The following is a 25,938-nucleotide window of genomic DNA, read 5'->3' as shown; positions in this document are numbered from 1 at the left end:
AGGTATCTGAAGGGGACTCCTGATAAAGGCTTGCATTTCAAGAAAACAACCAACCGAAATAATGCAGATTGGGCAGGGTTTTTTAACGATGGATGTTCTACAAGTGGTTACTGTAGCTATGTTTGGGGTATCCTCGTGACGTGGAGAAGCAAAAAAACAGTTTGTTGTAGCACGCAACAGTGCAGAGGCATAGTATCGAGCACTATCCCATGGTATATGCAAAGAAATCTGAATACAACGGCTAATGGGAGAACTAAAAGTGTCCTACACCAGATCTATAAAGATGTATTGTGACAACCAAACCAAACAGCTGTCAGTATAGCACATAATCCTGTTCACCACGATTGCACCAAACATGTGGAAATAGATCGCCACTTCATCAAAGAAAAAATTAACTCAGGAAGAGTGTGTCACCTTCCTACCTACTAGATAACAAGTTGCAGACTTGTTTACCAAAAGCTTGAGCAGAAACATGTTTGAGGAATTGATTGGTAAGCTGGGTTTGATAAATATTTACACTCCAGCGTGAGGGGGAGTGTTGGAATTCCTAAGATTAAGGACAAACTTCTTACCTTAGTCTTAGGAGTTACCTTGTAAAATAGGATCTAATCTTAGTCACTTGAATCTTAGGAAGTAACTGATTTTTAAGGATTGTTTCCTTATTTGTACATAGTCCTCTCCATAAAGGATGTAAACTAATTAGTAAGAAATAACAACCTTCCTTCTAAGTTTGTTCAATTACACATACAACTGGATAGGGACTATATTGAAATTTTAATAAATTGAGTAGAGGAATGGCATTTAAAGCAAGCACCCAGTCAATTACCTACCAGGGTAGAATGAGGAAAAAAGTTATAGAGAGAAAATCCAAGGTGGACAAAATAAACTAGAGGGAAACAGAGGAAATTGGAATGCAACAGGAAAATGAGGGAAAACCAGAAAGAATCATCAGAACAAGACAAATTTTAATACTTACAATGTTGTGGTGCATGCGTATTAGCCCTAGAAGGCATCATTCCACCACAATTTTGACATTGTAAATGGATTGTTTGCTGGTTGCATTGAAACCCACCAATTCCAGAGCCTGAAAGTTGTAGTTGAATGATCATTGATTAGAAAAAAAACAAGAATTAGGCAAAATTAAGCTAATGCAGCGTTTGGTTGGGAGAATAGTCATAACAATCCCCAATGCTAATGCAGATGTTTCCTTCACAGAATGTTTATTCAATGTAATAGCCAATACAACCTCATCACTGAGGCTGTAATAGCTATTCTTGGCTTTGTTATTCATGCTCTACACCATTTAGTACGGAAAGCCTAAAAACAAACCTCTCCTTTTCCGTTCTAAAATGAGAGTAGATAGTGAAGAAAGGAGGAATGAAAGAAAAAAGTTAAATGGAGAAGGGAATGGAAGAGCACAATGATGCCAGATTATGCAGGTAGCGTTGGCTATAGCAACAGCTCCTACAAGAGAGATAAAGTACCGAGAAACCCAAAAAAATCCTCAAATGACGCAATAAATAATGCAAAAACAAAATGATTTTCTCTCTTCAAGGTTTTAGGTAAAGGGAATGTTTTAAGCCTTAAGGGCTTAGGGCTTCAAATTTGGGAAGGATGAATAGGAGTGTCAAGAGATGAGAATGTCAAATTTTGGCAAAGGATGACAAAAAGAGGGCTATTTGACCAGTTTTTTCCTAGGCAGTGGGTGGCAAAAATTAAAGTAAAGCTACTTATAATATGAATAAGAAATCATATCAAACAATGTATGTTTATATTAAACATTATACATATTCGAAATTATTTTTTCAAAATAGTTTCAAACATAATACTTAAATATAAATCATTAAATGATTTCATATATTACTTTTAGAAAATATTAAAAATGATTTTATTTATTTTTATTAAAGAATACCTAAGATAAGCAACAAGTAGCAGCTTTTGCATATTTTCAAGATGAGTGAGAAAGGTATAGAGAGAAATAGAGCGAGTGTGATAGGTTGTTCATCCTCACATGAGGAATGGATTGTCTTTGTTGATAATCTTAGCAAGAGAGTTATTAGAAGTGAGTTAAGAGAGATTTTCAATCATTATGGCAAAGTAGTGAGGGTCTTTATTCCAAATTTTATGGTTAAAACCGAATTACAAATCATCCACGTTTGGCTTTGTTCAATATTCGACGGAGGTGGGCTGTAGAAGTGCAATCCAGAATGTTAATGGAACGCTGATTGATGGGATGAGAGTCACAGTGGGGGTTGCTAAGTACAAGAAGGACAGGAAAAGAGAATCAGGTGATAAAAATCTTCAATTAGACGGTAGTAAGCTAGCTACAGTGGACAAAGGTAGGCAGTAGGAGGAACTGGAAAAATCGGGAAGTTTGAGGGATGGTAGAACGTATAAAGAGGTGTTGAAGACGGATAGAAGGAGATCGGAGCATGTAAGAGCGGAAAAGAAGGAAGGTCAAAGCAAGGCAGCAAATGGATTAAGGAGGGAAATGCACATTCCTACAGAAGATTCAAGCTGGGTGAAAAACTCCTTAACAGGGATTATTAAATATCCCTTAAAGCCTGATTTGGTGAAGAAGGCATTGACAAAAGAAGGATTTGAGGTCAAAATAGTAAACTGGGGTTACGTAGGGAATGCTTGTATTATTATTTTCAATTCAAACGAAGATTTCTTAGATGCGTGGTCGAATGTCTGAGAGAAGTTGTTTTCATGGTTTCTTTGGTTATCTTCGTTGCTGAATGAAAATGGAGTTCCATTGGCGTATTGTCTCGTTGAGCTGGTAGGGTTACCACTTCTTACCTGGAATAAGCCCTTTCTGGAGAAATTAACAGGAAGGTGGGGAGAGTTTGTGTGTATACTGGAGGAGACTAGAAATAGAGAGGATCTCTCATCAACGAAACTATTGTTAAGGGTAGCAAGCCCTTTTGACGTCCCTGAATTTATTACAGTAGGGTCTTATAGAAGATCTTTTAAAGTTAAAATTATTTTGGGAGGGAGTTGTAAGAAATCCTCAGGTGAAATCGGAGATGAGTTGCAGAAGATCTCAGATGATGGTCACAGTGCTTATTATTCGAAGGAGGATGATGGAGGTAATTCAGAAGAGGAAGAAGACAAACTGGGATGGTCAGCAGAGGTGGTAAGGTCAAAGGTGGACATGTGGTTACAGAAAAGTCATGATAGTGGGTGGAATGAAGGAGGTGGAGATCAATGTCTGAAAAAATAGTCCCACACGAAATCCAAAAGTCAAGGGTTGTCGGAAAATTTGAAATTTGAATCTGAGTCAATTCCCAATAGGGATTACGCTGGTCTTGGGCTGAGAGATGTTGAGGACCAGATTTCTTCAGCCCATTCTGATGCAAACTGGGAATCTTTCTCTCCAGTCAAAAAATTAATTCATGATGGGCCTACAGTTAAAATAAATTGGGATGGGCTAGGGAAGAACAATGAATTACCATCTCTGTATGATTCTATAGAGGAAAGTCGAAGCAAACGTTCTTGGTAAGGAAGTACAAGGACAAGTGTTGCAGGAGGAAAATAAGGAAGTCGCTGTGAAGAGCTCTAAACGATGGAAAATGGGGTTTCCTATTTCAGCATGTTTGTCCATCAGAAGTGCACCTGATGGAAGAAGAGGAAGAGGTTGTTTTACTCGAGTGTATAGAAGGACAAGAGAGACGAATCTGGCTATGTTCAAATAGTGAAGCAGACTTATTTTATTCAGAGGATACTCGAAATAAAGAACAAAATATTACAGTTTGCAGGAATATTCAACAGCCTGCTTCAGGAAAAACGAGTGGAAAGGAGAAGGTTATCAATTGTTCTACTAATGATCAGAATATTTCTAGGGCCCCTTTAATTTGCAATAACTACCCAGAGAGTGTGGCAACAGTTTCTTATATTGCTTCAGGGACAGGAAGAGAGCATAGAAGGATGAGAAAATTTTTAATCAATGAAGCTTTGGAGCTGGTTAATATTTTTACGGCTTCCTCACCTTCTTTTAAGAAATGTTTGGAGGAAGCAATGGCCACATGGAAAGTTTGTCAGATGTTAGGTATTTCTTTCAAGGAAGGGAAGAAGGCATTTATTGAAAAAATACTTAATCTTGAGAATGGTTCGGAGGTAGCAAGGAAAGTATGATATGCAGGTCAGCTTATGCTGTTTGCAGGGTGTGTTTTTCGTTCTTAGGAGTAAAGTCATTATATGCAAAAATTTAGTATCCTTTCGTGGAACATTAGAGGTTTAGGGAGGAGAGAAAAGCTTGTTTCTGTCGCAAGGCAAGTTAAGAAGGTCAAACCAATTCTGATTTTTATTCAAGAATCTAAGCTTGAACATTGTCATGAGTCGATTACAAGTAGGATAGGAGGAAATCTATTAAAGGGAGTGATGGTGTCTCTAGCCCAGGGGTCAAAGGGTGGATTGATTAGTATGTGGAATGAAAATGTGTTCAAAATCACAAATCAGCAAGTTCACAGTAGGTTTTTGGCATTGGTAGGGAATTTCATGAACGATCAAAAGGAGTTCGTTTTTATTAATGTCTATGGCCCAGCTATTGAATCTGAGAAGGAGGAGTTTTACGGGGAGCTGCTAAATTTTGTAATTTCGGTGAATCGATCGATTTGTATTAGGGGTGATTTTAATGAGTATCTTGATCCGGAAGGAAAGTTAGGGAAATCACAAAATTGACATACAATTGATATTTTCAGATCTTTTGTGCAACAAGCTAATCTTATTGATTTGCCCATGTCAGGAGGAACTTTCACATGGTATAGCAATAGAGAAGATTCAACATGGATTCGACTAGATCGTTTCCTAATTTGTGGCAGTTTCTTAAATAGTTTTCCTAAGATTTCACAATGCCTTTTACCGAATTCAATTTCAGATCACAATTCGGTTTTGCTGGAAGATAAGAGTTTTAATTGGGGCCCCAAACCTTTTTGATTTTTCAATTATTTTTTACAGGAACAAGGTTTTGATGATTTGGTTGAAGACTTGGTGGCAATTGAGAAGAACAAGAAGATTGGAGGGGGAATTTTCAGGACGTTAAAAACTGCAAAAAACAGATCAGAAAATGGCCTGGAAGTAGACATTTAGGGCTGCCAGATTCCATTTCCTTGCTCGAAGTGAAGATATATGACTTGGAAAGAAAGTCACAAGATGGAATCTTATCCAAGGGGGAGTGGGATCAGTTGGTTGAATTCAAAGGAGAGTTATGGAGGCTGTTACGGATTGAGGAGAGCATTTGGTGTCAGAAGTCCATAAATAGATGGATGAAAAATGGAGACAAAAATACGAGGTTTTTCCACCTTAGTGCTATGAAAAGGAATATAGTCAACACTATCCATTCATTGAAGGTTGACGGGAAATTTATGTCGGATCCAGAAACTATAAGATGTAGTGTACTCAATTTCTACAAGACTACTTACAATACTAATTCAGTATTGGAGTTAGAGGGTTTAAATTTTGATTTTGCGAAGTTAACACCTTCTCAAAGTGCATATCTGGAGGTGGAATTCTCTGAGCAAGAAATGTGTCAAGCAATCTATTCCTCTGAAAGTGCAAAAGCTCCTGGTCTGGATGGTTTTACCATGGGTTTTTATAAAAAAATATTGGGTACATCTTAAGGAGCAAATTATGGAGTTTTTTACAGATTTTTATAAAGGAAAAAAGTGGGAACATGGGTCAATCATGCATTTATTACCTTGATTCCTAAGAAAGGTAATCCCCAGAGAATTGAAGACTATAGGCCTATTAGTCTTGTGGGCAGCCTCTATAAAATACTTTCAAAAGTTCTAAGATACTTCTTGCTTGCGGCAAGGATATAATTAGTCCTTCACAATTTGCTTTTATGCCGGGAAGGTAATTGTTGGACTGCTCTTGTTTAGCTAATGAAGGAATTGATTTTTGGAGGAAGCAAGGGCTTAAAGGGGTTGTTTTTAAGGTGGATTTCAGTAGAGCATATGACACTGTGGAATGACAGATTCTCCTAAGGATAATGAAAGAGATGAATTTTGGTGAGAAGTGGTGTTCTTGGATCACACAATGTATTTCCACAGCTTCAATTTCGGTCCTAGTGAACGGCTCTCCTACGGAAGAGTTTCCTATAGCTAAAGGCTTGAGGCAAGGTTGTAGTCTTTCTCCTCTTCTTTTTATGGTTGGGGACCTACTTCATTTGATGTTGACTAAAGCAGTGGATTTGGGTCTTTTTCAAGGTTTCTCTTTTGGCAAGAATCAAAATTCCTTTACTTTGTCCCATCTTCAGTATGCAGATGATTTAATTATCTTCTGTCGAGCTTCAATTACTCAGATTAAGAATGTTAGAAGAGTTATGAGGATTTTCAGTTTAATGACGGGGCTTCAACTCAATCTAGCTAAAAGCAAATTGTATGGTATTAATGTGGAGAATGACATCCTTGATGATTGGGCAAGGGATATTGGTTGTTCTACTGGTTCATTTCCCATGGTTTATCTAGGCCTTCCATTAGGGGCGTCAAAGAATTCAGAGAAGCTTTGGGAGCCAATAATTGATAATTTCAATCAGAAATTGGCAGGTTGGAAAGCTTCTTTATCTATGGATGGTTGATTGGTGCTTATTAAGTCGGTATTGTCATCCTTAACTATCTTCTACTTATCGATTTTTAAGATGCCTTCTATTTGTCAGCGGTTAAATTCTTTGATGTCGAATTTCTTATGGGGTAGAGGGGTTGAGAAAAAGAAAATGCATTGGGTGAGTTGGAACAAGGTTTGCAAGCTGTTGAGTGGTGGAGGCGTGGGTGTTGTTGACTTGCAACTTACAAATCGAGCATTGTTGGGAAAGTGGTTCTGGAAATTTGCTAATGAAAACAACTCCATTTGGAATGGCTGGTAGATTGGTGCTTATTAAGTCGGTATTGTCATCCTTACCAATCTTCTACTTATCGATTTTTAAGATGCCTTCTATTTGTCAGCTGTTAAATTCTTTGATGTCGAATTTCTTATGGGGTAGAGGGGTTGAGAAAAAGAAAATGCATTGGGTGAGTTGAAATAAGGTTTGCAAGCCGTTGAGTGGTGGAGGCTTGGGTGTTGTTGACTTGAAACTTACAAATCGAGCATTGTTGGGAAAGTAGGTCTGGAAATTTGCTAATGAAAACAACTCTATTTGGAAGGAATTTTTGTGTAGCAAACATGACGTGAGTTGTCATTCCATGGATATCAATAAGGTTCTATCCCAAAAAGATTCTTGGGTGTGGAGAGGAATTGTAAATAACTTTATCAAGGATGATGCCATTGGAGTGTCTTAGATCCCATGCAAAGTTACAAATAGGGAATGGCAAATCTATTTCCTTTTGGAGTGATACTTGGCTTAGAGAGTTTCCATTGAAACATGTTTTCCCTAGGATTTTTGCCCTATCTACAAATAAAAGGGGTAATGTGGCTGACTTTGGGTGTTTTGATTCGAAGGGATGGGAGTGGAACATTAAAACGAGGAGGAATCTTTGTTATTGGGAAGTGGAGCAGTTGGTAGAACTTTTAGATAGTCTGGAAGATATCAAACTTATAGAGTCATTGGAGGACTGTTTGTTGTGGGATGGACCGGGTGAGGGATTGTTTTCTGTTAAAGCATGCAAGAAATCGCTTTATCCTATTTGTGATGAATCATTTCGGTGGAATGAATGTGTATGGCTGGGATTAGTTCCTCCTAGAGTGGAGACTTTCCTTTGGAAACTGTCCCATCAAAAAGTAGTTGTGAGAGTGGAATTGTTGAAGAGGGGGATTCATATAGGGGAGAACATGCTCAGCCCTTTATGTAATCAAAGGGAAAAATCAGTTTAGCACCTATTTATTTCCTGTCATGTTTCCTGGGAACCGTGGAATAAAATTATAGACTACTGGGGTGTTCGGTTTGCTCTTACATCTGACCCACCATCCCTGCTCAGTTCATGGTCTGTTTTAAGGCCAAATTCTGCTATGTGGAAGTTTATTCCGGGGTAGTTTTCTGGTCAATCTGGAAGATAAGAAATGAAATCATTTTTGAAAAAGGAAAGCTGAACTGAGTCTCATTGTTCTTCTATGTTCGTTTAAGGCTAGCTAAATGGTTTTTAGCAAAGTATCCCCTTCTATCTATTCAGACTGATTCTTTAATTGGTGATCCTTCTTTGGCTGATAACTTATCTACTTGTAAGGAACTGAACAGGATAGTGCAATGTTGGAGTCCTCCTCCAGTTGACTTTTTTAATATGAATGTGGATGGGGCTGTTAATAGTGTTGGGATGATGGCTGGAATAGGGGGTATTCTCAGAGATTGGAATCGGGTTACACTTATTTCATTTTCAGAAAATGTTGGTCCTACCACTATTATTCTTGCAGAACCGAAAGCTATCAGAAAAGGCATTGACATCTTTGTTTCTTCTAACTGGGGTTCGAAGGGTAGGCTAATCATTGAGAGTGATTCCAAGCTAGCAGTGGATTGGATCAAAGATCTTGCTTTAGTTCTTGTTTTTCTCAATAATTTTGTTAAGGAAATTGTGTCTATTGTTTCTGTTAAACAGATTATTGTCAGGTGGATTCCTAGGTGTTGTAATAGTGAGGCCGATAAACTAGCAAAGGAGGGGATCGGGTGATGGTGATATTTGTTTTGGTTGGTTGATTTGTTTGACAGTTAAGGTGTTAAAGGAGTGCGTTATGTTTTTATGTATTCTGTTGAAGCTTCTTTTATAAGTCTTATGTAATCGGATTGTCATTAATAAATTAAGGTACTCTTTTCCTCCTACAGTTAGTAGATTCTTGTCCTAGGGTAAAGGACTACTAGGTGGGAGGTTTTTAATGAAACCTCCTATTCCTATCAATCTTTTTTTATTTGATAATTCGTTACTATGTACAACATATTTAAATAATATCACAAAACATTAATAATGTTTATTATTTAATTCAATGGGTAATAAAATGGTCATTTTGTGCATATTCCTTGCAGTTTCTTCAGCATTACTTTCAACAACCAAACAACGTAAATAGTACTTTTTTCCTGGAGAAAAAGTAATAGTATTTTAAATTATTCTATTCAATGAACCAAACATCGAGATACGTATTTTCCCCTATTCTATTCCCTACCGAATATATATTTCATTCCTCATCTTTTTTTTTATAGGATTATGAGGTCTCATTAAAAACCTCACTCATAGTTGCCTCTTAAACAGAGGCAACTAGCGGAAGGAGGAAAAGAGTACCTCAATATATTAATAAACCAGAATTATATACAACTATAATTTACAACCTCACCCGAAATAAAATACCAAACATAACCACCAACACTAAGGACATTCAACCTATCCCCTCCTTAGCTAACTTGTCTGCCTCCCAATTACAAGTCCTAGGAATCAGCCTAACCATAATATCCCTACCAGAAATTACATCCCAATTTCCCAAACCAAAGAACTGAAGACCGAAGGAGCCTTAGGAGGCCTGAAAATCCAATCCACTGCAGTTTTACAATCACTTTCGAGAATAAGTCTTCCTTTCAACGCCCAATCCGAATGTAGAAATAGATCAATTCCTTCTTTAATGGCTTTCAACTCAGCAAACAGAGGAGGACCTGATCCGACAGGCTTAGAGAAATAGATCACGGTAGAACCATTCGAATCTCTCAACAGACCTCCAATTCCACCCTGCAAACCATCACTTCTAACAGCCCCATCCACATTGAATTTATAAAAATCAAGTGGAGGTGGATACCAGCACAGATCCTTCTTCTTCTTGTGAAAATTGACTGCTAAACCATCTGCAAGCCTTGGATCTCCTATTAATAAATCTACCTGGATGTTAGCTTTAGGAAATTTAGCTAGGAACCATTTGGCCAACCTGAATCTGCAAATGAAGAACAGTGTAGAGCTCTCAAAATTCCATTTTTCAAACACCACTAAGTTCCTAGCCTTCTAAATCGACCACATAACAACACCCGGGATGAAATTCCAAATAGAAGAAGCCTTCAAAACAAACCATGAACTAAGTAGAGACGGGGGATCTTTGGGCAGAACTGTATTAACCTCCCATTAATTGATGAACAAATTCCACAACTCCCAAGCAACAGGACAAAACATAAATAAATGGTGAATTGTTTCTTCCTCCTTTTGGCATAAAGGACATAATAACTCTTCCAAAGGAACACCTCTTTTCTTCAATTCCATTCTGACAGCTAATTTTTGGTGAGATAATTGCCATAAAAATGTTTCAACTTTTGGGGGAGCCAATTCAGACCAAACCCATTTCTTTCACTGAAAATTTCCTCCAGAGCTACGAATAAGAGCTGATCTACAGGCCTTAACTGAGAACAAACCATCTCCACTCCCTGACCAAGTTAGAAAATCCTCAACAGCATCAGTCAAAACAATATTATCAATCAAAGTCATTAGAGATATCCATTGATCCAATTCCCAATCGCATAAATTCCTCCTCAGACAAATATTCCAACTCCAACAATTATTATCATAACAGCCAAAGTCCACAACTTTCCCCGTTTTGTTAATCGATAGAGCATAAATCCTAGGAAATTGTTCTTTTAAGGTGAAATTATTAGCCCAAATGTCATTCCAAAATTCGATTGATCTACCATTCCCCACTTGGATTTTGGAATTGGACCTCAAACAATTCCCAATATCGTCTTTTTCTCATAATTATTCACAATTCCTCTCCATATCCATGAATCTTGCGGGTTAGCAGCCTTATTAATTGAAAGAGACAAATTACTAATATTGTACTTGCAACAGATCATCTTCTTCCACTGAGAATGTTTATCATTTGCAAACTTCCAAACCCACTTCCCCATAAGCACTCTATTCGCCATCGACAAATCCAGGGCACCCAAACCACCCTCCTCGTACGGTTGACACACAATTTTCCAATTCACCCAATGAATCCGCTTCTTCAAGGGATCGTCCCCCCAAAGGAATTTAGCCATCAGAGAATTCAGCTTTTGGTTAATCTTTAGGGGATTTTGAAAATAGAGAGGAAGAAAATTGGCAAGGACGACAAAACAGACTTCACTAACACTAATCTCCCTGCCATCGATAATGATTTTGCTTTCCAACCCTCTAATTGCTATTGAACTTCTGCAAAACTGGTTCCCACAACAGATCCGAATTTCTATAAGTACCTATCGGTAAACCAAGGTATGTCATAGGAAAAGCCCCCACATCACAACCTGCGATCGTAGCCCATTCCTTTATAACCTCCTCATCCATATTAACTCCAAATAACTTGCTCTTAGATAAATTAAGTTGGAGGCCTGACATTAAACCAAAGACCCTCAATACTCTCCTAATATTCATAATTTGGGCAGAAGAGTCCCTGCAGAAAAGTATTAAGTCATCTGCGAATTGTAGATGCGTCAAATGAAACTTATTTTCCGCCCTACCAACACTAAACCCTTCAAACAGAGCACAATCAGCAGCCTTAATCAACATTAGATTCAGTAATTCCCCAACAATATTGAACATCATAGGAGACAAACTGCAGCCTTGTCTCAACCCTTTCCCCATCTTGAATTCATTAGTCGGAGAACCATTGACAAGAACAGAAATTGAAGCAGAGGAGATGCACAAATAAATCCAAGAAATCCACCTATCTCCAAAACCCATAATTCTCAGAAGTCTCAACAAGATCGGCCATTCCACCGAATCATAAGCCCTTCGAAAGTCCACCTTGAAAACAACACCTTCCTCTCTTTTTTCCTCCAATCATCAATAACTTCATTAGCCAAAAAGGCACAGTCCAGTAGTTGCCTTCCGGGAATGAAGGCGAACTGAGACGGACTAACCAGAACATTAATAACAGCCGCAAGCCTTCTAGCTTGGACTTTGGAAATTATTTTATATAGACTGCCAACTAAGCTTATCGGTTTGTAATCTTCTATACCTTCAAGATTTCTGATCTTTGGAATCAACGTTAGGAATGAATGATTGACCCCATGCTCCCAGCTCCCAGCTCCTTCCATTATAAAAGTCTTCGACAAATTTCATAATATATGGCTTCAAAGATGGCCAAAATTTCTTAAAAAAACCCATGGTGAAACTGTCTGGCCCCGGTGCTTTGGCACTATTCGAGTGGAAAACTACCTCCCACACTTCCTGTTCTGAGAATCTAACTTCAAGAAGCTTCTTTTGATCATCTGACAATTTAGAAAAATTCAAATTGATTTTGTCCACCTCTAGGGTTGTTACCGAGTTAAAATTGTCCTTGAAATAATCAAAAACAAAGCCTCTCAACTGATCTGGGTCTGAAACAACATCCTCAGCTACCTTCAATGAAGAAATAGTATTAAACCTATTCCTATTTAAAGCACACATGTGAAAAAACTGTGTTTCTATCCCCCTCAATACTCCATTTCACTCTTGACCTCTGTAACCAAATGCTCTCCTCCTTCCTATGCAAATTCCATAGCTCCTTCCTCGAAACAACCAGCAAGTCCCATTCTTGAAAAGAAGTCCCCTCTTCTTGTAGCTTCAATTCCAGACCATTAATTCTGGCTTCTAATTCAGAAATATCATCGAAAAATCCCCTGTGATTATTCCTTGGCCAATTCCTAATAGCCTGCTTAGTTCCTCTAAGCAGTGAAAACAGACCCCTACCACCAATACCCTTCCTTAAATTTGATAATGAAGATTTCACCACCCCAGCAAACCCATCTTCCTCAAGCATGTAATTATAGAACCGAAACGGCTTAGGACCCCAATTATTGCATTCTTCTACCAACAAAATTGGATTGTGATCCGAAAGGGATCTAGGAAGCATTTTATTGATCACATTTGGGAACTGATTTAAAAATGAGCCACTAATCAAAAATCTATCCAGCCTTACCCATTTAGGTGACTCTCTATTATTGCACCATGTAAATCGCCCCCTACTAGCGGTAGATCCATCAGATTTGATGACTGAATAAAAGACCTAAGCAGATCCATAGAGTGCCAATTCTGAGTAAACCCACATTTCTCCTCGGGGTCTAGATAAGCATTAAAGTCCCCCCCCCAAGCAGACCGACAAATTGATGCTTTGAACAGCACACAAAAAATCCCTAAAAAATTCCTCTTTATCAGCCTCTACTGATGGACCATACACATTGATAATGACATTCAAAATTGCTCGTCTTGAACTTCCCTGATAATACCATAAATCTACTACTGTTAATCTGTGCAATAACCTCAAAGTAATTCTCATTCCATAAACATATTAGACCTCCTGCCGAACCATCAGCTGGAAAAAAACAACTACCTCTGAGCAGATTACCCCCAAGCTTTCTTGTTAATCCACTTCGACAGACATTCAATTTTGATTCCTGAAGTAATAAAATAGCCGGCTTTTCTCTAAGAACCAACCTCGACACTGCCCTGATTTTTTAGACTTCCAGATCCCCCTAATATTCCATGTAATCATTTTCAGTTTTGACATTTAGTTTAATAACATTCAACACCATATTCAATCCACAAGGTACAATCAAGAGGCCTTTCCAGTCCCCAACATCTCCATCTTGAAAATCTCTTCCTCTACAATTTGATTCCCCCTTTTAAAAGAAATTCCCAACAATGTCACAAACTTCCCTAGTATATTCCGCTTCCTGCCTGGCTTGAACAAAGTCTTGAGATGGCTGAGACACCTCCCTAGTGTGTTCCACTGACTCCCTGTCCATACTACTAGTCACCCTCCTATATATTCTATCATGAAATCTTACTTCCACTTCACCCTCCGAACATACGCTACCCGAATGACAGGGAGCAATTATGAACCTTCTCCTATTCATTAAATTTTTTGACCGAGGAAAGCCCTGACCAGAATTTTTTGTAGAATCCAAACTACTCTCCTTATCTAAGAATCTGCCATCCACCTCATGGTCACCAGATACACTATTCCTATGAAAGTCCATCTGTCTATGAGAATTTAGCACAATATCCTCAAGTATACTCCGCTGTTCGATAGCCTGCTCTACAATCAATTCAACACCCTGCTCAACTTGTACCAATTCCTTCTCCCCCCTGAAATTATAATCACTTGCCTAGGATTATCAACTTCTACAGGGACCAAAGAATTGACTGAACTGTTATTGGGCTGAAAAATGAGTTTATCTCCAATTCTTTTTACATTATATGCAGGCCCAGAAGGACAAATTTTCATTGTAGAGTTCAAGGAAGCCTCATTAACATCAGATTGGGTTTTTTTCAACGGGAGAAATACTTTCTCTCAATCCTAGCCCCACGTGACCTCCCACTTGGAAAGACCTATCTTCCACAGAAACAGACAGCCCACCATTGGACTTTTCTGCATTTGACTTTCTTGAAATATCCTGACCCTCAGTAACTCCATTCATACCACTATTATGGCCATTATTCAGCCAAGAAATAACTTTATGCAAAGAAATCTCTGCAAAATCTTCTTCAACTGCTCTTTCTGGAACACTCCTCTGACTCGGATAGGACAGAATCACTGTTCACCTTGTTTGAAAATTTCTCTTCCATCTTCCTCCCCAGTTCCTTCGGCTGGATCAACACAGGCCCCATGAGAATCTTAACTTTGAAAGATCTACCATAAGAACCTATAGTAACCATTTCTGGAACATCGAAGGGACTGTCCACCCTTAACAAAACCTTTGCAGACGAAACGTCGGATCTTATCTTTGATTCTTCCTTAAAACAAATGAACCTTCCCCAATCCCCAGTAAGCTTCTCCAAGAAAGCCTCGTTCCAACACAGTAAAGGCAAACCACACAGTTCTATTTGGCACAAAGCCAAAGGAACTCCATTCTCATTTACTGTTGGAGCTAACCAATCGAAACACAAGGACAACTCTTCCTTCTTGTTCTCCCAAGCATAAGAAAATTCATCAACAGAATCGAAAGTGATGATACAAGCCTTCCAAGCATAACCCCATCTCGACACCTGGATTCCCAATCCCTCTAACTCCAAAGCTTCCTTTACCGACTCATAATCATAAGATGATTTCATTATTCCTGTTAATGATCGTTTTACCCACTTGAAATTGTCTGTCGCAATATGCATCTCCCACACGTTCCTCACACCAGCAGCATTACGTTTGCTACCCTCCACAAACATCTCTGACTCTTGTTCTCTTCTCTTGTTTACATCAGACCTCGCTACTTCCTTATACGTTCTGCCATCCCTGAAGCTTTGCAACGACTTTGCCTTTAACCTATTGAAAGCCAGATCCTGCCCTCTTGACTTGATCCTCAACATACTCTTCCCATCATCAACCTCCTTCTTAGTTCCCTTATGATACTTAGCAACCCCTACTGATAGTCTCCTCCCATCAAACCATCTCCCATTCACAGACTGGATAGCTTTTTCCCTACTTTCCTCATCAACAAATTGGACAAAAGCGAAAGTTGAGGACTTGTACTTTGATTTCTCTAAAAACCGCGAAATGAATATTCTCAAAATCTGACCATAAGGGCTAAAAAACTCTCTAAGCACACGTCGTGAAACCCTCTTACTAAGATTATCAATTAACACTGTCCATTCCTCAGCGGAAGCAATGAACTTTTTCGAGTTTTCTGCACTTCTCTCTCTACCTATCTCACTCATTTTTTTTTATCGAAGGGATATTGAAACCTTTGTCATTTCATTCCTCATCTATTTCATTAAATGAACCAAATGTGTAGAAGACAAAAACGCCAACTAAAGGTAGGAAAAGAAAAGAGAGATCTTGTTGCTATCCATTTTTCTTCTTTTGAATGCAATGCACAATAGAACCGTTAAAGATTGAGAAAGATAAGTCTGGCATTGCATGATATAAAGTGAAGAAAGAAAAAAGAAGCTGAGTATTTGGAAAAAACGATATAGAAAAATCTCACCACATTGAGGGCATTGAGGTCCTTCGTCATCACTTTCTTCACCATGATATTCATCATCAACAAATGCCGGACCCCTTTTCCTTTGACTACCTCTTTCAGTCCTAATGACCTAGCACAAGTACAAACAATGTGACAGGAGGAGAAAAAAGAGAAACATCACAAGTAGATTATACCTAAATAACTTATGCAGTACCATGAATATGGCTAACCTCTGAGGATGGATGTTATAAGAAAGAAATTAATTCTAAGGGGACCTCAACCAAAAGGAGCATTTTGCAACACTGATACATTGCGGTGCTTTAGCATTTTAAACTATTGAGGATAGTCTTGAAGGTGTTGCTTAGTGATTTCCCAACTAAAATGAGAACTTCTAGAAGTCCGGTAATTAATTATATTTGAAAACTACAGTTAGGTTACTACAACATAAAAAAAAAAACAGAAGTTAACTATAGCATTGGATGTTAACAGTAGGTTAGGATGCACAACCAATATCTGCATGTTAATCATTAGTCATTACATGTCATATTTGCCTTACCCAGAGCATCAATAGTCGAGGCAATTTATCATAGTAAAGTTCTCTCATTGTCAAACCAGAAAATAAATTACAAAAATTTAGAGTGCAACTACTCACAAGATTTGATCTTATCGTCGCATAAGAGTCTATAAGTGCAATTTCTTCATTTGAACGTTTTAAAGAAGGATCCGCTTGCAGGATCTCCTGAACAAAAAAGCAGTTAACTAGATAAAAACGAGAAGATAAAAATAATATCACACCCTACTCTGGGAAGTTGACACAGATTTCAAACACTTTAAGTGCTCAGTGCTCATAAATAGGAAAAATAATATCAGCAAGATGTGATAAGGAGACCTCGATGCATACAAAAGAGGCTCAAAGAACAGATATCACTAAGTAGCTTTTAAGACGAGCAATAAACTGGAAACACAAACGGGATTTGTGAATAAAAGATATCCTGTTATATCCAGAGATGGCAAATAGCAAGTTTGAGTCGAGTTCTAATTGGGTTCAAATAGTTCTAGATTTGGTTCAGATCATAGCTCAGGTGATTCTTGTTAGTACAAGTTTTGGGCCATTTAAGATTTCAAGCGACTATTTTTGTAACCTAAGATCATTGATTTCTCTTCCTTCAAACAAGTTGTCAAGTCAATATCTTAGATTAAATAATTTCATATAGAAATTTCTCCTCCTTCAAACAAGTTGTCAAGTCAATATTTTAGATTAAATAAATAATTTCATATATAAAAATATTATGTGAAACTAAAAGTTTATAAAGATTCTTTAACAGAAAATTTAAAGTAATACTCCTTCAATATAACTGCATCAGACAGAAATTCAATACCCATATTGCAAATGAAAGAAATATAATTTATGAGGCATTTGAATTTTTTTTTTTTTTTTTGATAAGAGGCATTTGAATATTTTCAATTTTAATAAAGAAATCTAACCTATCTATAGCATTTTTTTCAGGAGATATAACTATAACACCCTAAGTTCAAAAGCTAACTTTTTATGGTATACATTGTAGTCACTTTAAAGTTCATGTTATTTAAAAATAAAAATAAAAAACAGGAAAAATTATGTGACTTCAATTTTCATTTTAAAAAATACATAATATTCCTATCTTTTGTCCTTGATTGCACATACATTTTCTAATTGCTTGTCATGTAGTAGATCTTAGGGGTCGGAAACTGAGAGACCAGATCCCTTTAATAGAGTTGAGGATTCAATAACAAAATTTAACAGTTATGACCCAAAATGTAACCAACTTAGAATTATGATTGTTCATCCTATTTATTCCTATTTCACCCAAAAAAACATGTTCTTAAGGTGAAAAGTAAATCTTTTGAGTTCTATCAATTGACTTTTTAACAAAAGTAATCTACAAATTCTCTTGTTTTATTCCACCCAATTTCAAATTCACTAGAATTTGCTTAATCAGCAACAATAAGAGAAAAAAGTACCAGAAATGCAGCCAGGCATATCTGTAAGTAACACAATATTAACTCCTTACATTATATTGCCTCAAATATATGTTCGCAGTTTGAAGCTACTGACATGATAAATGCAGCAACACCATGTCATACATTTCAGTCATCAGTTATTGGTGTCCTGTCATTTACTTTAGATGGTACTCTACTACTAATTGGGGATGATTCAAGCCATATTCCCAAATAATAACAAAATAAGAAAAATTCAAAATGTTACCTCCTCAATATTGAGCAGAAATGGGTTTCTTCCAGCAAATTCTACAACAGCTCTACACTGGGGGCATAAAACACTTGAATGTTTCTTCTGAGACCGCTTTACCCACTCAGAAAAGCATCCGTTGCTAAAGGTAATAAAAGGAAGTTAGAACTAAAATCAATTGTGGCAATTGACATTACTGAAACAATCAACAAATAAACTACATACCAGAAGTTATGAAGGCAAGAAGAAATAGTGATAACATCATGCCATATATTCAAGCAGATGCTGCATTTTGCATGCTCAACATCCATACAGATCTGGGAAAATGCCATGAACAGAAAATACGTGTGTGTGTGTGTGTGTATATAAATATATGCTATAAACAAACCAATCGATAACACAGTGACAATGAGAGAAAAAATATTAAAAATGATATCTGTGATTCACCTTCAATTGCTTTTTGCAGGTTTCTTGACCAGGGGTCAGTTTAAATATGTAGCTCAAGTATTCTGGAAGAAACAAGAGAAAATTCAGACATTAACCAACCAACACATGTTACATCATTTAAAAAACTACTACTATTATTTAATAAAATATAATAAAAAAATATACAAGTTCTGTTGTACCAAAGATGAATTCTTTCAGTATAAATGGAGCATATTGGCTCATGGACAACAAAAAATAATGACATTAACCAGACAACACATGTAACATTTTAAAAACTACTACTATTATTTAATATAATTATAATAAACAAAATTTACAAGTTCTGTAATACGATGTACGAAAGATGAATTCTTTCAGGCAAAAAGGTAGAAATGGTGCATATTGGCTCATGGACAACTTGATTTATATATATTTGCCTTTTAACAGCAAAACACGGATGGTTGTCAATTTTAATTAAACTCAGGGGTTGTTTGTTTACTTCAGAATGATTAAGCGCCGAATGATTCAAATGCTGAATGATTCAGAGGCTCTGTATGAATTAGTTCTGAATGTGACATGTTGTTTAATAATGACTCTGAATCATTCAAAATGTACTTCTGTACTGAATCATTGTACTGAATCATTCAACACTGTTTTGCAGAATCAGTCAGCACTGAATCATTCAGAGGTGCGAAACAAACGCGCTGAATGTTGAACGATTCAGCATTCAACGCTGAATGGTTCCATTAAGAGGCAAACAAACAAACTCTCAGTAAAGCAGCACAGTAATAGAGAACAAAACAACGATATTGTTTAAATAGGAGGATAAAAGGGAAAAAAATAATAAGGTATGATGGTAAGTTTAAGAAAATAAACAAACAAATAGTCCAATCAAGGCCATAACACTCGTCAACCATAGCTTCAAAACCTGTAACAAAATTCCATCCACCAAAGCTATTCCACTAATTATCTAAAGCCAATTATCCAAATATGACAATGATTTTTCAGTTCCAAAAGGTCCTTAATGTGACATTTTTTTTTAAGAAACTAGGCCTCGTTAAACCCCCCCTTCATATCTGCCACTGTACAAAAGTACCTCAGCGGACATTGGAAGGAGGAAAGTAGGAAGAAAGCAATCCAGTTTGTGAATGGGAAGTGGTTCGATGGGAGGAGAATCTCTGTTGGGTTCCTAAGTATCAGAAGCCAAATAGGAGGGAGGTCGTTGATGGGAATAAGACGTTGGTGATCAGGTCAGGAAAGCAGGATGTTTCTAATAACGAGAGGAACGCTCAGTCGATAAAAAGCTTCAGGGACGGCAAATCGTATAAGGAGGTTCTGAAGTCTGATTTCAACCCGAGAAGAGAACAAGTGTCAAGGATAAATGTGGAAGGTTTCAAACAGAAAGCAAGTGGCGTGAGGAATGTTTGGGAGATGCATATTTAGAAAGACAATTCGGAATTGGTTAAACGTTCATTAACTGGGATAATGAAGCCATCTTGTGAGTACGAGTCGATTAAGGAAGCTGTTGTAGATTGAGGGAATGGGAGTACAGGTTTCGAGATGGGGTTATGCATGGAAGGCCTGCATTATCACATTTGACTCGGTTGATGAATTTTCATATGTATGGGAGAATAAGAAGGATGAACTATCCTTATGTTTTGATTGGTTGGCGCCAGTTCTGAATGAGAATGGAGTTCCATTGGCTCTGTGCCAGATAGAATTATGTGGTTTGCCTTTACTGTGTTAGAATGAGGCTTTCTTGAAAAAAATTACTGGGGACTGGGGGAGGTTTATCTATTTTAAGGAAGAATCTAAGAACAGATCTGATCTCTCGTTGGCAAAAGTTCTGCTCAGGGTGGAGAGTCCATTTGATGTTCCAGAAACGGTTACTGTAGGTTCCTATGGTAGATCGTTCAAAGTCAAGATTTCTTTGGGTTCTGTGTTGGATTAACCAGAGGAGCTGGGGAGGAAGAAGGATGAGAAATTTTCGAAGTCAGAAGAGGAAGTTTGGTCAAAGGAGGGCACATGGTTACAATAAGCACAAGATTGTGGGCAGAATGTAGGAGATGGGGAACACTCTCTGAAAGGATAAAGTCCGGCACGAATAACAACAATAATGGGTTGTCAGGTCAATTTGAATTTGAATCAAACCCAAATAGGGATTTTGCGGGTCTTGGGTTGCGAGAGGAGGTGGATCAGATTCATTCAGCCCAATCTGACTCTAACTGGGAATCTTATTCCCCAGTTACAAATTTAATTCTTGATGGGCCTGCTGTTAAAATAAAGTGGGATAGGTTAGAATTAGAAAAGAATGAAGAAATAATATGTGTCTTATTTCTTGGATGAGTACAAGGCTCCTTTTATACAGAGGGAAATTACAACAAAAAAAGGAAACTAATTAGAGCCAATATTTGACAACTTCTACTTTTCTACTTTTTCTTGATTTACATCTTTTACTTTCTATATTTACATAGAAAACAGATCCTAGAATATCTCACAAATTACGACTAAATCAAGGCTTTTAATGACGAAATTTCCAACACTCCCCCTCAAGCTGGTTTAAAGATATATTCCAAAGCCAGCTTGCTAGTCAGCTTACCAAATTGCTTCTTGTGTAGTCCCTTCGTTAGTACATCAGCTAATTGTTCATCAGTTGGAAGATATGTCATGCATATTATTCCCGCATTGACTTTCTCCTTGATGAAATGTTTATCCACTTCTATATGTTTCGTGCGATCATGAAGAACTGGATTATGAGCGATAGCAATAGCAGCTTTGTTGTCACAATAGACCTTCATTGGAGTCAACTAAGAAAACTTCAATTCTTCAAGAATCCTTTTTATCCACATCGCCTCGCAGATTCCATGGGCAACGACTCTGAATTTTGCTTCAGCACTACTTCTAGCTACCACATTTTATTTTTTACTCCGCCATGTAACTAGGTTTCCTCCAACAAAAGAACAGTATCAAGACGTTGATCTTCTGTCTGTAACACTTCCTGCCCAATCTGCGTCTGTGTAGACTTCAACTTGAAGATGTCCATGTTTCTTGAACAATAAGCCTCTTCCTGGAGTTCCTTTCAAATATCTTAAGATCCTATAGACGGCCTCAAAATGCTCTGCCCCTGGTGAGTGCATGAATTGACTTACCATGCTAACTGTAAAAGCAATATCAGGCCGTGTATGAGACAAGTAAATCAACTTCCCTACAAGTCTCTGATATTGTTCTCTGTCCTTTACTTCTTCAACCTTAGCAGCTTGTAACCTCAAGTTTGGCTCAACCGGAGTTTCAACCATCTTACAATGAAGTAGACCTTTTTCTCCAAGGAGATCAAGAACATATTTTCTCTGATTGACAAATATGTCTTCCTTAGATCTTGCAAATTTCATTCCAAGGAAATACTTAAGAGCTCCCAAGTCCTTAATTTGGAACTCCTTTGCTAGTCTTTTCTTCAGAATAGCTAATTTTGTTTCATCATCACCAATGAGTATAATATCAACATAAACAATCAAAATTGCAACTTTACCATCTTTTGAATGTTTATAAAATACTGTGTGATCAGCTTGACTCTGCAAGAAGCCATAACTGATAATTGTCTTTCCAAAGCGGTCAAACCAAGATCTTGGTGACCGTTTGAGTCCATATAGTGACTTATGTAATCTGTATACTTTTTTACTGCCAAGTTTCTTCTCAAATTCTGGCGGTAGGCTCATATACACCTCCTCTTCCAGATCACCATTGAGAAATGCATTTTTAACGTTGATGTAGAGGCCAATCGAAGTTCACTGCAAGAGATAACAACTCTCTAATAGAATTTATTTTAGCAACAGGAGCAAAAGTCTCTTGGTAGTCAATCCCATATGTCTGAGTAAAGCTTTTATCCACCAATCTCGCCTTGTATCTCTCAACGCTTCCATCATCTTTACTTTTTATTGTAAACACCCATTTACACCCGACTATTTTCTTTCCTTTGGGTAGATCGACAATCTCCCATGTACCACTTCTCCTTAGAGCATTCATCTCCTCCATAACTACTAATTTCCAATTCGGATCATCCAATGCTTCCTGTATATTCCTTGGAACAAACAAATGTGAAATCCTAGATGTGAAAGCTTTATGGTTTTTTGATAGTCTGTGATAGGAAAGATATTTTGCAATGGGATGTTGAGTGCAATTTCGGACACCTTTCCTAAGTGCTATAGGGACATCAAGATCAGGAATACTAGGTGAATTGTTGGACAAAGTGGAGGAAATCAAAGGTGTAGTAGGGATAGGATTACCTGAAGTTTCGACACCAGAACTCAGATCTTCAGATTGGTTTCGTGCAGGGTTGATATTTGAGTCTTTATTTCTCAGATTAAATCTCTTCCTAGTATAAAACTGAAGCTCAGAATTCAAATCACGTTGATTAGTTTGTAGTACTTCTCCCCCCTGAACGAGAATCTCCTTCATTAGGCACCAACAAACCTGGTTCTCCTAGGCAATCATTATTAGAAACACTTGAATTTGGATTTTCAAAGCGACTAATCTAAGAAATGCATGGTTTTTGTGTAGGATAAATGACATTGGGTAGTGGGATAGAAATGTCCCAAAAATTGTCTTCTACATCACTTGTCTCCCCCTGAAGAGAATGTTTTGTGAAATAAGGTTTTTTTTTTAAAAACGACACATCCATACTCACATGAATTTTTTTTGTTTGAGGATCAAAACACTTATACCCCTTTTTATTTGAAGAGTACCCCAAAAAAACGCATTTAATAGCACGTGGGTCAAGTTTTGAACGAAATTGACATGGGACATGAACGTAGATAGTACATCCAAAAACTTTGACAGTTAAATCAGAAAACAACCTTGTTCCAGGAAAAGATGATTTTAGGCAATCGAGTGGTGTTTTGTATGTTAACACCTTAGTAGGCATCCTATTTATCAAGTAAGCGGCTGTTAAAACTGCTTCACCCCATAAGTATTTGGGAACATGCATGTAAAACATTATGGCACGTGCTACTTCATGTAAATGTTTATTTTTTTCGTTTTGTAATGCCATTTTGTTGAGGGGTATCCCGACATGTAGAGTGATGAAAAATCCCTTTTTCTTTCAAAAAATCACCTAAGTGTCTCGAATGTTATTAAATCAGCAGTCAGAGATCATTTTTTCAAGGCTTTCAATGATCAGTTTACCCTTCATGTGGAAGACATTGGGCTGGATTTTTCTAGTATTTCTCTCAAACAGAGTTTGAGATTAGAGAAAGAATTCACTGAGGAGGAAATCTGGGAGTCTCTTGAGTCTTGTAATGGGAATAAAGCTCCTGGGCCAGACGGTCTAAATATGGGATTTTTTAAAAGATTTTGGAATATGCTTAAAGGAGATGTTATGAAGTTTTTCAATAACTTCTATTTGGAAAAAGAGTGGGAACATGGTGTTAATCATACTTTTATTACTCTTATCCCAAAGGTATCAAATAGTGGTGACCTTGATGACTTTAGACCTATTAACTTAGTTGGTGGTTTATATAAGATCCTCTCCAAGTGTCATTCGAGGAGGTTGAAGAGCTGTATTTCAGAATTAATCAGCCCCACACAATTCGCTTTTATACCAGGTCGTCAAATATTAGATTGCTCTTTAATTGCCAATGAAGGAATCGACTTTTTGAGGAAAAATGGACTCAAAGGTTGTGTTTTCAAAGCTGATTTTAAGAAAGGTTGTGTTTCAAAGCTGATTTTAAGAAAACTTATGATTCGGTGGATTGGAATATTCTATTTTTAGTTATGGAGAAAATGGGTTTCGGTTCCAGGTGGAGAGGATGGATCAAAAAATGTGTAACCACTGCATCAGTGTCTGTTCTAGTTAATGGAGTCCCTACTGAGGAAATTCCTATGGCAAAGGGTCTTAGACAGGGATGTCCTTCATCCCCTTTGCTGTTTAATTTTATTGGTGAACTCCTTAATCTACTGATTTTAAAGGTTGTTTCACAAGGGCTGTTTTCTGGATTGACTATTGGGAGGGATGAGGGGTCTTTTAATCTATCTCACTTACAGTTTGCGGATGATCTCATTATCTTTAGTGGAGCTTCGAAGATGCAAATTCTCAATGTGAAAAGGGTCCTTTGAGTGTTCCAAGTTGTTTCGGGTTTACAGCTCAATATGAAGAAATGCAAGCTGTTTGGTGTGAATTTGAATGATGAGGAAGTGTATGAGTGGGCTAATACTATTGGTTGTTCTGTTGGAAGCTTCCTTCAGAATATCTAGGGCTTCCTTTGGGGCTTCTAGGAATTCTGCGGCTATTTGGAATCCGGTGATCAGTAATTTTTCCAAAAAATTAACAGGATGGAAGGCTGCATCTCTTTCTTTAGAAGGAAGACTGGTTTTGGTTAAGTCGGTTCTTTGTTCGTTGCCTATTTATTACTCGTCTCTTTTCATGATTCCAGCATCGGTTCTTAAAACTCTGAATTCAATGATGTCAAATTTCCTATGGGGAGGGGGAGTTGATAAAAGTAAGATCCATTGGGTTAGCTGGCCGAATGTTTGCAGATCAAAGATGGATGGGGGTTTGGGTGTGCTGAATTTGATGAATAGAGCACTTCTAGAAAAATGGTCTTGGAGTAATGCAAACGAAAAAGGGTCTGTATGGAGGGATTTTATTTATTCTAAATATAATTTGGATCCTTCTTTGCTATTGTTTGACAGTAAGACTCCAAATAAAGTATCTTGGATTTGGAGATTAGTGGTTAATAACCACTATAAAGATGACCCTATTAGCTCAAAGTTGAGAAGTATGTGTTCTATATTAGTTGGAAATGGTAAATTTATTCGGTTCTGGCAGGATATTTGGGCTTTGGATTATCCACTTCTTATTTTCCCTAGACTTTTTTCCATTTCGATCAACAAATCAGGCAAATTATTTGAGTTTGGGGAGTATAGCACTTCCGGCTGGATTTGGGATGTGCAGTTTCGTAGGAATTTAAATGATTGGGAGATAGAACAGTGGGCTAATTTGATGGTTGTTATCTCGGCGTTTGCTCTAACTATGGATAGTTCGGATGGGATGATTTGGAAAGGGTCTGGGGATGGGGTGTTCACTGTTCAATCTACTGTTAATCTTTGTTCTTCAGGTTCTTTAGGTTTGGATGAGGCTTACTTTTGGAATAAGATTGTTTGGAGTGGCCAGCTGCCACTAAAAGTTGAGTCCTTTATGTGGCAGGTTGTTCTAGGGAGGTTGGCGGTTAAAACTGAACTGGTGAAAAAGAGGAATAACAGGCATTCAGAACCTGTTATGCCCTCTTTGCATGATGAAAGAAGAGACTCCTTCACATTTGTTTTTCTATTGTCCGGTGGTGTGGTCTGTTTGGAATAAATTTCTAAAGTTTTGGAAGATTCAATCTGTTTTCCATTATAATGCTAAAAGTTTTCTCTTGGCTTGGGATGCTTTGAAGACTGATTCTTCGATTTGGTCTCTCATTTCGGGGGTCATTATTTGGACTAC

The 25,938-nt window shown here is 37.5% G+C and overlaps 1 protein-coding gene across 1 annotated transcript in view; it reads right to left on the bottom strand.

The window, feature by feature from the left end:
* Nucleotides 1-25,938, bottom strand: part of LOC120176222 (E3 ubiquitin-protein ligase CHFR-like) — a 46,407-nt gene that overhangs the window by 7,969 nt on the left and 12,500 nt on the right. Inside the window, exons 4-9 of the mRNA XM_039182684.1 lie at nt 18,480-18,541; nt 18,258-18,349; nt 18,051-18,174; nt 16,458-16,544; nt 15,827-15,935; nt 977-1,084 (exon numbers count right to left, since the gene is read on the bottom strand). Of these exons, the coding sequence (XP_039038615.1) occupies nt 977-1,084; nt 15,827-15,935; nt 16,458-16,544; nt 18,051-18,174; nt 18,258-18,349; nt 18,480-18,541 (582 nt within the window). The remainder of the gene's footprint in view (nt 1-976; nt 1,085-15,826; nt 15,936-16,457; nt 16,545-18,050; nt 18,175-18,257; nt 18,350-18,479; nt 18,542-25,938) is intronic.

The sequence above is a fragment of the Hibiscus syriacus genome, unplaced genomic scaffold, assembly GCF_006381635.1.
Source record: "Hibiscus syriacus cultivar Baekdansim isolate YM2019G1 unplaced genomic scaffold, ASM638163v2 tig00112231_pilon, whole genome shotgun sequence".
Classification (NCBI taxonomy): domain Eukaryota; kingdom Viridiplantae; phylum Streptophyta; class Magnoliopsida; order Malvales; family Malvaceae; genus Hibiscus; species Hibiscus syriacus.
Note: the sequence above shows the minus strand (reverse complement) of the source record. Positions and strands in the feature narration are given on the sequence as shown.